Source organism: Stegastes partitus, unplaced genomic scaffold, assembly GCF_000690725.1.
Source record: "Stegastes partitus isolate 25-593 unplaced genomic scaffold, Stegastes_partitus-1.0.2 Scaffold2090, whole genome shotgun sequence".
Lineage (NCBI taxonomy): Eukaryota > Metazoa > Chordata > Actinopteri > Pomacentridae > Stegastes > Stegastes partitus.
The window spans coordinates 50,273-64,056 of NW_007579821.1; the positions used below are offsets into that span (position 1 = coordinate 50,273).

The 13,784-nt window shown below is 41.7% G+C and overlaps 1 protein-coding gene across 1 annotated transcript in view; it reads right to left on the minus strand.

Annotated features, from left to right (window-relative positions):
- The window catches only part of LOC103373878 (MAP/microtubule affinity-regulating kinase 4-like), a 58,430-nt gene that overhangs the window by 34,936 nt on the left and 9,710 nt on the right, over positions 1–13,784 (minus strand). Inside the window, exons 2-3 of the mRNA XM_008303884.1 lie at positions 6,288–6,485; positions 4,587–4,640 (exon numbers count right to left, since the gene is read on the minus strand). Of these exons, the coding sequence (XP_008302106.1) occupies positions 4,587–4,640; positions 6,288–6,485 (252 nt within the window). The remainder of the gene's footprint in view (positions 1–4,586; positions 4,641–6,287; positions 6,486–13,784) is intronic.

Below are 13,784 nucleotides of genomic sequence, written 5' to 3' on the forward strand. Positions count from 1 at the left end.
TGATTCAGGTCTTGATTCAGGTCACCTTCAGTAGAATTTAGGAATATTTGTGCTTAATTTTGACGAAACTTGCAGTAAAGATTCTTCACACGTGCGCCGACGGCTGCGCGGTGACACTTTAACTGCACCGGCTGCTCTCTAAAAACTGAGTACTCTTTTACAGGACCAAAAACCCGACGGTCCCTGTAGGTTTCAGAGGCATATTGTAGTGCTACAGCTGTGATTACAGTAGACCTACTACTGCCACGCACCGCCTGGGGAGGAACGAGACAGAAAAGTGGGACACGGAGCTACAGTAAAGAGAACAAAATAAAGAGTTGATGAGGTGAAAGAAAGAAAAAAAAAAGAGAAGAAAAGAAGATAAATTAGAGCAGCGGAGAGAATAGAGAGAATAGAGAGAATAGAGAGAATAGAGAGAGGAGAAATGGGGCATAAAGCTAAAGTACAGAGAAGAAGTTGACAAAATATAGACGGAGGCAACAGCGTGAGGATGAAACCGAGAGGATGAGGGAGCTGACAGAAGCTTCTTCAAGTCGACTGTGAATCCAACAACTTTTGAATATTAACGTTGAGGAAATTAAAATGCAAATTATGTGCATTTCCATTAGGTACGCTGAAGCGGATAAATCAATCTCCTGTGGAAAACAAAAAGGCTGAACGACGTCGGACAAATATTCTTCTACCGTTTCATACGAAAACACAAACACGACATCCAGCTTTTGGACGTTTTCCAACATTTGCTCGTAAATTCAGAATATCCAGTCGCACATGTAGATCCACATTGATCCGGTAGGAAACACATTTAACTTTCAATTAATTCAGAAAAATGACAGAAAACACCATCATTCACAGCTTTGGTTGTATTATGTCCTTTAAAAATGAATATTTGGGGATTTTGTTGGTGACAGATGATGAGAAATTAAAAAGACGCCATTATTTAACCGTTTATTTTACTATTAAAGAACTGTTTTCTACACATTATAGTCACTTAAAAATTAATGTACGAACTAAAACCAAGATTGGCATGTGACTTATTAATGAAATTGTTCTATTTATTGACAGGTTGGACCTTAAACTTTGCATACTGTTCATATTTTATGCATTCCTTCACAGTAAGTGTCAAATTTTAAACTACAGATCTATTTAGAACGTCTAAACAGGCTATGACACATTAATAAATGTAAATAAATCATGGCTTGCACAGTTTAAACATCCCTAAAACCACCATCTTCCTTGATCTGACCCACACTGGAGGATCTAAAATCCATCTCAACGGATATACGGGTTGAATTTAGTTTCATTTTGGGTCACTTTAGGAAAAATCATCACATTTCAGGCTAAAATAATAACGTTTAGGATGTTTTAACTGCTGTTTTAATGGCTCAGATTTGACCTGTAAGGGTTAAATATGATGCATTACTGTGTTTGGGAAACTATCTCCTCACATATTAGACAGACAGACGAGAATATTTCTACTTAATGGACTGATTTAGTCGATGGAACTTCACAGCACAGCTCCGGCAGAGGGAACACAGAGGACGTGATGGGCAGCGAGTGGGAGGACATGTGACAGACAGAGACAGACAAAGAGATGGAGAGAGTCGGTGTCACCTGGCAGCATGTGTGGCGTCCTACACTTACTACAATAACGCTGACAGGACAGGACGGAGCTGGCAGCTCTGGACCTGACACAGCTGCGCTATGCAGCACTACACCAGGCTGCAGGATCCACACACACACACACACACACACACACACAGTGCTGAACCAGCCTCGTTACAACCAAGATCTTAGCTTAAAGACCCGAAGAGCAGATTCGTGGTGTAATTAATGAGCCGTATCGCCACCGGAACAGACGGCAAATGATGTTCTGAGAATCTCACAACTGGAGTTCAGAGAGAAAGCACCGTTTGTGTTCCCAGTGGGACGGAAACACACAACAAACACACAAATATACGGACCGGCATCCCTCCGTCCAGCTTCGGCTCCCTTTAAAATGAGGCCAACAGCTTGACAGACAATAAACTGTGCTGCAAAGTGGGATTTTGTACGGTTTTCTGACAAAATGAATATAAATTAGTGCAAAATGTCATCGTTCAGTGGTATATTTTCATTAAATTAATTCATTTAATCCCGTTAAAGGAGAAGAAAATATCCCAAAACACACTAAGACATCACTATAGAGGTCCAATTTATTAATAAATATAATTATTCTCATTAAAATGTGCCATAACAAGCCTTGTACATTTATTTTTAAGCGACAACAATGTAAGAAAATAGTCCAAAATGGCGTCTTTTATGAAAAACTCTGCTTCTTATAACTGATGTAAGTTTGTGCCTGAGCTTCACCTGATGACAAAACTGATAAAGAACAGTTTCCTTCTTGGTCGTATTCACTTGTTTCCTGCCGATAATCCCTCCCGCTGTTCTCCACTAAATGTGTTGACAACAGATTTGGATTTCACAGCCAATGCTGGATAAAAACCATCAGGTGGTTGTTTTTTTTTTCCCCCTTTGTTCATTTTCTTCACAACAGCTACAAACAGTTCAAGGAATTTGTAATAATACACTGATCGGCCTAAATCCTCTGTTTTGACTGACGTTGGAAGCTTTGTGTGCAGGAACATTATGAGGGAATTCACTGAATTCAGAAGCCACAGACTGTTTTGTTTTCCTGCTCTGGTCTTGGATTTCAGCGGTACTTAATCGCTCTAACGTTCAGAAATTAAAAGGTCTCGCTATCCGACGTTATTTCAGGTGAAAGACGAGGAACTGCTGGAAACTGTCAGGTCGGATTAGGATGAAACAAATCTCTAACAGAGCATGTGTGCGTTTGTTTTTTTATTTTTTTGGTTTTTTACTTCCTGCTGATGTCAGGAGTCAGAGAAGCCCGCTGGCCCGACCTGCTGCACACAGCGAGACATCATCAATAGCCCGACTGTGTGTGTTATCAGCGCAGGACGGTTACCTAACCAGCGGAGGATTCGTCAATAAGCCTGCGTGCGATGCCGCATCGATCAGGATGAAGCCAGCGAAGGTGGAGATAAAGTCAAAATCGGACGAGGCCAAAGTTTGGTCGCCGAACAAAGGAGCCGTTGTGTGAAGTCTGGGAGCCGCTTTTACTACCGTGAGACGCTGAATATATGCAAGGTTACAGCTGAATGAAAGAGGACTGATGGCTCTGCTCTGATGCCAACGAATACATAAAAAAAAAAGAAGCAAGCGGTACACGCAGGACATTCAAAAGCCATTATGAGTCCATTAAACGATTAGCTGACAGATAAAAATACATATCTGAGGGTGTCACCTTGGGCCACGGGGGCTTGTGGTGAACTTAGTCGACCTTTTGTTGACATTTTATCAGCTGCAACCTAAAAAAACATTATCTTTAATGACATATTTTGCTAACTGATGATCTTCTGTGACTGCTGGAAGAAGCGAGTAACTCCAGGTGCTTTTTTTTTAATATTACTGGATGCAAGATGTGTTTGCAGCCACACATTAAGACACCACACACACAAATCAGCTGTTTGAGGGATTGAATCTGGCTTTTTTTTCTTCTGAAATTGTTCCGCTCTAGAGATTTTATCAACCCTCAGCGCTACGTGTTTACGTCGATTTAGCCAAAGATGCTGTGACACTGGAATTAAAGCGACGTCCTCCAGCGAATGACGACATAATAACACTTTTTTCCTGAACTATCTGAGAGGTTAAACTAAAAAAATACGCAGTCCCACGTTTCATTTCAACGCTGCGTTATTTACAGTCGTTCCACCAGCAGAGCGGAACAAGAAAACACTTGCTTGAAAACAGTACGCAAGCCCGAGGCAAAGTTTCTCACTCAATTTTGTTTCATTAGATCGCTCTCAATGAACACATGCATCACACACACACACACAGAAATAGATGCAGCAGCAGCAGCAGGCCAAGCTCAGACAGGAAAGGGCCTAATCTCATTAGGGCCATGAATGCAACACATGTAGTTAATGCATGACCCTGGATGTCATTAGACGAGCATACAGTGACGTACATTACTCCGAGCCGTTAGCCCGGTTAGCTCCAGCCGACCGATGATGGTTATATTACACTGACGCAAAGCGCGGCTCATCGCTCGGGCAGCTTAGCGGATTGAATGTATGAATGCATCCTACGCTGACCGTACAAAGGATTTAAATGACCCATAGAACTGGACGGACAAGTTTGTTATTAGTCAGCCCTGCAACAAACCCGGTTAGCACTCAGCAAACTCTTCCTGAACCGATGCAGCGTCTCGTTTCAGCTCCTTAACCTGCATCCAGCTCCACGTGACACCCAGAGGGTCAAGGTTCAGACAAATACTGCATCGCAAGAGGGTTAAAACAAATCAACTCAGCTCAACAAATAGTCCCGACGCAGCAGAACTGTGAATAAACACGCCGGCTGAGAGTGAAATCATTAAAATAAAAGGACAAACAGTTGAGGATAATCGCAAAAATAAAAAAGCACAACCTTAAAGCTCGTGGGCAGCTAATTTCTGCATTAAAAAAATCAGGTGACGAACTCATAGATTGGATGAACGTGGGCTGAGACACACAGAAGCCACTCACCTTCTGTAGGCTGGTCGGGTTGAGTTGTGTTTTATCGATGATCTTTATTGCAACCTGGTGAACAAAATAAGCAAAAAAAAAAGAAATGAACAGAAGTATGTAAATAGAGAGAACAGATTAATTCAACAGAGAGAGGCTACAACAAATCCTGACGGTTAATCTTAACAATATATTTATTATAAAAGGTATAAAAATTAATTTGTTCCGGCTTCGATTAGGCTAATTAATAAGTAAAATAACTCTTTTTTGTTTTGCTTTGTGCCATGTTTTTGGACTCATGTAATTAGACTATGATATTCATTTTATTCTGCTGTACTTGATATATGCATATAATTATTTATTCTACCCATTAACTGTATTTTCCCTGTTTGCGTGTGTTGGCATGAAACAGCCCAAGACAAATTTCCCACGCCTGGGACAATAAAGTTAATCTTGATCTTGATAAATAAGGTTCAAAAGGTTCTTGGGCATTTAATGGTTTCTTAAAAAAAATAAAATAAATAAAGTACAGTAAGATAAAATTTCATATCACAGCATCAACAAATCTTCCAAATTTAGAATGTATAGAGAAAAAGTTGTAGAGTTTTTGATTGAAAACTGAATTTAATGATTCATTTATCAAAAAAAGTTGCTGATTGAGTTTTTAAATAATTAACTGACTAATAGTTTTAGGTCTAAATGCGCTTATTGTAACTCCTTTGGGTTTCTACGCTTCATTAAATCACACTTGTTGTCTCTTATGAGAGGAAAAACAAACGTGACGACAAAAGTAATAATAAATAAAAATTCTATGAAAATCATGACGTTGCTTTTGAATTGTGGTTCAACATAAATATAAAAAAAAACAAGCCTGATGGGACCCATAAACTAATATTTAGTTGATCAACTCTTTGAGTCAATCACTGCCATCATCAGGTGTTTCTGTAACTCTCAGTCAGACTTCTGTTGACAGGTGTTTGGATTTCACTGCTCATCAGCAAAGCGCTCTAATTCCAGGCCAGGACAGTTTTTATTTCTTTATTTTTTTTAAATTATTCTTTTCAACCACAACTAAAAAGCAATGTCATATTTCACTGAATTATAATTTTGCAAATTTTTATTTATTATTACTTTTTTCAGTTTCTACTTATTTGAGTGACTATTGTGAATTTTGCCTTTTCTTTAATGGAAGGATGTGAATACACTTGAGGACGACTGTATCAATAAAGTTATTTCATCCATTACTCAAAGTACAAAGTATTCAAAACACGCTTTGCTTTCCTGCTTGTTAAAAACACAGGAGGTAAAATCTAATAAATAAAGCAAACTTTGGGAGAACAACACGATGACCCGGTCAAAGAGTCGAACTACCGCCGTAAAACCACCAGATATACGACCGTCTTCTGGTTTATGTGGGTCCAACACATGATCCCGCTGGTGGCAAACACGTCACGTTTCTCCAGCCTCGAGTTATCAACCCCGCCGATGTAGGTCAGAAAGTTTTATGAGAAGAAAGGCTGCAGTGTGTTTAACGCATAAATACACGAGCACAAAAAAGAAAGACGTGACTGTGCCTCTTCAAAGGGTTTACGGCCTTCGCTGAGCTGCAGGCTTCGGCTCTGCCTCCCCGAAATACAATAAATCTGCTTTTCTTCTTTCAACCTCTTATTTGTTTGTGTTAAATGAACAATTCCATTTTTTCTTTTGTGTCTGTAAACTCACCTCTCTGCCCGTCAGTATGTGTCGTGCCAGCTTGACCTTGGCGAAGTTGCCCTTGCCGATGGTTTTGAGCAGCCGGTAGTTTCCGATGTGCGGCTGCTCGTCCGAACACAAGGCGATGGAGTTGCGACATCGGGCGCCGAGCGAGCGGCTCGACCAGCCGGTACCCTTCTCTGAGCGGCTGGCCGACAGGGAGGTATGCTGAGGAGAGAGACACGGATCAACCAGTGAGCACACGAACCCGCATTCTGCAGAAGGTTGGTTTAGTTTTTCCTCGTGCAAAAATGTCCAAACAGTGCAAGCCACATTAAATTAAACACAAGTGTTCCTTCGCTGTCGTTGCACAGTGCAAAACAAAATAGATGTGCAAATATCCATCCATCCATCATCTATACACCGCTTAATCCTCACGAGGGTCTGTCCCAGCTGACTCAGGGTGAAGGCAGGTTCACCTGGACAGGTAACCAGTCTATCACAGGGCTACACTTAGAGACAGACAACCAAGCACACTCACATTCACACCTACGGACAATTTACAATCACCAATTAACCTCAACATGTTTCTGGACTGTGGGAGGAAGCCGGAGAACCCGGAGAGAACCCACGCTGCACGGGGAGAACATGGAGACTCCACGCAGAAAGATGTGCAAATATAAAATCTAAAAATCTAAAAGAAGAATCGTATGTGAGTGCATCTGTTTAAACTTTTTTTTGGTGCAAAAACAACAGACGAACTGATGTCGCACTTCCACATATTGCACATTTGCTGAACACGTCTGAAAAAGTGTCAGTTTAAAGTGGTGCAAAAAATTACATATATGATGCAGCTGCATACTAACATGTGTAAACGTGTAGTTTCAGTAAATTATTGCAAGGTGCACGAGGTAGTAAAGCAACAGGTGTAAAGGAAATGGAAGAAATTATGAGACCTGATAAACAGAGTAAAATTAATGTGTAAAAATATTCTTTAAAAAGAAGAAAATAGCAGCAGTATTAAGATAATTTATGGACAAACAGTCTCTGATCTTTTACCATTTTGCTAGAAACTCTGATAACTGGTGTTCACATGAGACCAGCCATGTTTTAAATGAGTGGACCTCTCCTTTTCGTCTTCCTCCCTGTGGTCACAGAGCATCAACAGAGCGCCCAGCGAAGCCCTCGTGACCGTGACTCGGCAGTCATGTGATTGCAGCCTGGTACCAGACAGCCAGAGATGAAAAGAAAGAGCAACCAGGTCACCTATGAATCCCATCCGACCCCTCGCGGCCTGCATTCCTCACATTCATGTGTGGCTGCGGAGGCCACCGATGTTGCCGTGCCGTTCGTCCGACGAGACGCCGATTAAAACAGTTTGTGCTCAGCTTGTCCGGCCTGTTTGAAACCAGAGCTCGCTGTGGCCGAGTGTCAGAATCCAGGGCGGATCGATGAGCCGCCCGACGTCGTCTAGCCACAGCGACTAGACGTCAGCGGCCTCGCAGCTACATAACCGCGAGGAAAGCAGCGCATGAGGGGTCAGACGGGATTCAGAGGTGACCCGGTTACTCCCGACAAATCAGTCGCCTCACATTATGAACTCCACCTAAATATTTACCCCGTCCTTCATCCTCGGCGCCAAAAAAACGAGTTTATTCAACTGCAAACTGAAACAAACTCTGGCACAACGAGACCCAAACGAGGTCTTTAAGCACAAACAACAAATTCTAATCCCTCCGTTTGCTGTCCTGGGCGCTGAGGGCAAACAGAAAAACATCCAACGAGGACATCAGACAGAACAGGAAGTATCAGAGCCCGACAGACTCGGTTCCCGTCTGCAGACCTCGAAAACAAAAGAGTCCGAACAGTGTTACATGAAAACGCTGTTAACGGTTCTGTCTGCCAGCTACCGCCCACTTTCAACAGCTTAGACAGAGAAATGACGGAGCTGCGTCAGTCATCGCCTTGCAACACCACGTCAGGGAAGATTCACCGTTTCCTGCAAAAGGACTATTTTGGCAACTCACCACTTTAATCTGTGGGATTCATCAGATAATTCAGTTTTCTTTGGCCGAAACCAGCCTGGGATGATGTACGCTCCCAAACTAGAAGTAAATATTGGTTGTAAAAGTCACCCGGAGTGGCGCTATTGGTCACTGGAAGTCTGCAGAGTCAAAAACAAACTGGAAGCACAAAAGCATGGCGACTCCAGCTCAGGATCTTTTACCACATCGTCCCACATCAAGTTGCACAATCGTTCCTGTTTCCTTCTGGTTAGACCTCATTAATCATGTGCAAACGAAGCCACTGGTAGAGTTACGGCGTTGCACAACACACATTAGACGGGAGATATCGGGAAAAAACAGGCTCAGAAGCTGCTTTACTGTCAGAAAAAAACAGTAACTCATGACAAAACCTCAGCAGAAAATCCTACATTTCCACACAATGCCGGCTACACATGAACACAGGGATCATCGGTCGGACAGAAACACATCACCTTGAGGTGCACCCGATGTGTTGACCACAGTGGAGCGCGTGATTTTCCTCCACATGAGAACTTTAGTACCAATATTACTGCCGCTAACACCACTCAGGAAACAAGCTGAGACTTCTACAAAAGTTCTTCCACCTTCATCCACCTTTATCCACCTGCTCCTGAATCTTCTCCTCCCTCCCATCCGTTCATTCGATCGCTAGGAAGACATGTGATCATCCTCCGGGACCCAAAAGGGACTTGACGAGCCTTTTCTTTCCTCCCTACTTCCTAATCTTCCTCTAGCAAAAACACGCAAACAGAAAAGTTGGAAGCCACATTTCTGTCTTACAGCAGCTTCAGAGGAATTCATCGATGTGTTGGATTAAACAAAAGACGGAGAAGAAGGAGAAGGGAAGGTGTCCAACTGGTACTCCGACGTTACTAAAAGCTTCGCTGAGGGGCGCTACGAAGGCTCAACTGGTTGAGCTGGGGTCCCATGTTCAGGGGTTACAGTCCCCGACGCAGAGGTCGTGGGTTCAAGTCCCGCTCATGGGCCTTTCCTGCAGGTCCTTCCCCCATTCTTCTTTCTCCTCCACTTTCCTGTCTCTCTCTCTCTCTCTCTCTCTCTCTCTGGACTTTCATATTGAATAAAGGCACAAAGGCTAAAAAAATAACTCATGTTGGAGTTTATTGTTTAGAAAATGAGCCACCTTCTATTTGTGAACTGTGATTATTTTAACAACGTGAATCAGAAAACGGTTCACTTTGAGGATTGAACCTCAGAGATTTTCTGAGCTCAGAAGCAGAAAGAATCTAAACTTTCTGATTGCATTATTTATATTTTAGACGCCAGCAGCAGCAGCTTCTGAGCATTTTAAAAGGGAACACGGAGGCGTTTCAGAGCGTTAATGGTGCTCGAGCCACCCAACAGCTGTGCTCCCTGTCCAACTTATTCAGCCACCTTCATTTTCACCTCCTCCTCACCCTTCCCCCCCACATTTATTCACCCCTATTCCCATCCCCCAGACAAATCAATTTGCCTCCCCTTCCCCTCTATTCTCCCCTCCGTGCCTGGACACGCCCTCTCTTTTGTCTCCCGCCGCTATCTTCATTTTCGGCGACCTCGCATCAATTTGAGCTCCGTGCTGAACTCCCGTCTCGCCTCCCCTCCCCCCTCCTCGCGCCTCCCAGGTCCCACGTACTCCTTCTCCGGGAGTCCATCGATTCGCCTGCTCCTTCTGATTACCACGCAGTTTCATTGAAGACCAGGCCTCTGTGTGTGTGTGTGTGTGGATGCATACGATGGGGTCTCTGACGCTGGCAGCGAAGGTATTTGGGTGGTAGCTCCAACCCCCAACATCATTATGAATGTAAGGTGACATTTGGTGTGGAAGATGGATGTGGGTGGGGGGCTGTGGGGTGGGTAGGTGTGTCTGCATGCGTGTGGTTGTTAACATGTTATCTGCACATTCAGCAAACAACCTGCACCGAGCAAACTGCAGCATTTGTCCTGCATCTTTTCTGTTGTGAGAGAAGCTCGATGGAAGCAACTGAGACTAAACACATATAATAAGTTTATACTGAGGAGCTTGCCATTTGAAATGCTTGAAGTCTTTACTTCTGTGTGATGTTCTGAGCTGAGTTAACAGCAAAGACAAAAATCCCTTTACATTAACTTACTGTGACCAACCAGGCTCTTGTCATCGGCTAAACAAAGTCGGTATTTATCACTTTAAACTCCCGTGTGGCTGATAGTGGAGACAGCTTGATGTTATTTAAACAACATGTTCTTTACTTGAGAAGTCCCCAAAGATAACTCACAGAGAAAAATCTGTCCGTGTCTGTTTCACAGTACGCTCATGATAATGTGTGAACAAAACACGGAAACATTTTTTCATGTGCCGACACTTTAACCCATGAGCAAGTTGGTCTTTTAGCCTCTTAAGACCTGGTGGTGCATTTCGGGTTTTATTACAAAAAAATAGTTAACTTCTAAATTAATTTAAAAAAAACAAAAAACATTATTATTATTTTTTCATTGTTATTTATTTTTGTATTTTTATTTTAAAAATATTTTTATAATCCATGTATTTTTAATTATTTTTTAATTTATTTTTTAGAATATATATATTCAATATAATATATATAATATCATTCTATATATAATATTATAATATATATTTAAAAATCTTTTATTTAAAGATATTTTTAGTATTATTTTATTATTTATTTTTATTTTATTATTGTTATTTTATTTATATTTTATTTTTATTACCACAGTAGTTTATTTTTTTATTTTAAAAAATATTTGTATTATTTTAATATTGTTATTTATTTATTTATTTAAAAAATATTTTTAGATATATATTTTTAATATATTTTAATTTTCTTTATGTTTTTTTAATTTTTTATTTCTCTTTGATCAGATCAAATAGCAACAAGAAATTTAAAAAAAAATGCATATCAAACAAGAGCTCGGGTCTTAAAAGGCTAAATAATAAAAACCCTAAATGCAGGTTTTATCCTATTTTATTTCCCATGTTTCAAAAACAAGCATTAGCATATATTATAAGGAAATGAACAAAACAGCAATATTAAAGCCAGTCTTTTGAAAATGGGGGAAAAAAAACACATAAAATGACTCAATTTGGACTCTTCTGAAGCAGTAAAATTTAAACTCCTTTGGTCCAAAACATATAAAAACAGACCCTGAACAGACCATGCAGTGAGGTAAACACGATTAAAGAATAATCAGTGTGTTTTATATGTTAAAAATATTAAAGTTTCCCCCCCATTTTCAATATAAACTCATAAAAGCAAACTCCACGGACACGCATGAAGGCACAAATCCTGTGAACTCACTCCTCACTTTTACGAGCTCTTTACAATGAGCGAGAAAGCTAAACTATGCGGTGACATTTCGGCGGCGTGCGTGTTTGGCATAGCTCCTCCACAGAGCGGCCGCTATCGTCCATCTGCGCCGGCCTGCGTGGGCGTCGAGCTGAAGAAATGTATATAAACGGATGAATGGAAAACTCATGAATCTTGTCACACAGCTCCTCTCCTCTGTGGCCAATTCGACTGCTACGCCTCGCACGTCATATTTCATAAATAACGCTCACATTTGCTTGTTTATTACTTCCTCAGATGTTGCTTCTCTTAAGCAACACTCATCACGTCTCTGGCAGTCATGAGCTGCTTATTTCTGCTCATAAATAAATAAGCTAACGTGAAATGTGATCATCTGTTCTTGCTGTTTTAAATGAAACTACGTCAAGACACGCAGCGTGACGAACGCAAACATATTTCCAAACAATGGGCCACGCCCGCAGGGAGGCAACCTGAGTGTATTGTAGTCCTGACTGTGTGTGTGTGTGTGTGTGTGTGTGTTGTCAGGGAGGTGTTGAGCAAAGACAGGATGCGTGACGTCGGTCGCCAGCGGAGAAACCTTCAGCCACCCTCGGCCTCCGCTAACGCTGACCCGCGCTGCCAGTCCGGCTTCCTCTTCCTCCACGCCTCCTCCGTCGCACACGACAGCAGACGCCGAGTCGCCGCGACATGATAGAAAACAACACAAAGAGATAACGCCGCTGCCGGAAAGAAAGGAGGATGTGTCGTCCTCGTGGCTCAGCAGACCGAACCGCATAGCATGTCGGTGTGACGTAACCAGCTGTTGGATTTTGTAATAACGCTCAGTACTCTTGGACTGACGCTACTGGAACAAAAACAAAAATGGAAGCAAACGAGGAATGTGATGTCTTGCTAGTGGGTTAGATCTGTCATCAGTGCAGCTTTCAAAGCATTTTTAAAGGTCGGTTATTGGTGCAAATGATGTAATACAACTATGAGTTAAATGACAGAAAGTCAGGATCTCGGAATAAACTTTTAAAAGCATAACTTGAGTGGAATAAAACTTTAAAATTACTCGCTCAGCTCTCTGATCCATTCCAACCAGCTTGTTGAGGAAAATGTACTTTCCCTTCCACCGCTGAGATGAATAACGTGGTTGTTTAAGTTTCTGTCTGTCCCAGAACTATTTATACGGCAATGAATATAATCAGTTTACCTCTAAATGTGTGATTTAAGCATCAAATCTTGTGAATCTTATAATTCACGAGTCAAAAAAATCATGTGAAAAAGGACATATGAAGAGTTCATTCGCAAAAACAGATAAGTCTGTCTTCACAAACCTTCAGAAAACCCACTTTTCCATCGTCTACCTGAGACAAAATCAATTAAACTTAAGTTATTTCTATTTTTCTACTGAGTCAAATCCACTCAGCTTCAGTTTGTTCGATATTTTCTTAAGAATAAACAAAAAAATAAGTTCTCTGACAATCTACAAAAATGGAGTTATCTGTTTTTGCAAGTGAACTCTTCATATTTTGTCTCAAATAAACCTTTATGCTCACAGTAAGTTTCTTATTTTTAGCTCTGGATCCTGCACATGTATTAATATTAACACTGTACATTATCTGCACATATTCTGTTTTGTGTTTTTAGTTTTTCCAGTCGATTGGTTCGTCTCGTCCAAAACATTTCATGTTACCCTGCATACGACGATTAGAAGAATCTGAATCCAGCAGGTAGCCCTTTGTAATCATAAGCAGGACGCTGGGTGTAATCAGCCTTTAAAACTGCGGTAGGTGGCGCTGTCCTCCTCCTCTCAGCCATCAGACACTAAAAACGATCTCATACACGCTGAACATTTTGACACACTTGCAGCACATCCTTCCCTTTCTCTGCAGCCACTAACCCGACCCCGTTTGACCTCCTCGCTCATCCATCGGGACGCTTTGTCAAGAGCAGCAGGAAGGCGTGAAGACGTAACCTGCGTCACTTCCCGTCCCCGATGTCTCGCTGATGACAGCAGACGTGTCACACGTTGAGCAAGCGTTTCCTGCCAGAAAAACATGTCAGCGGTCGTGACAGACGGACGGACGGGCTGCCTGATACCGGCTCCAATCAGCTGCTCGAACCGCTCGTCTGGTCTGATTTGACCATGAAGTGTTCAGTTCTAGATAATGGATGTGCTGCAGAAAACAATAACT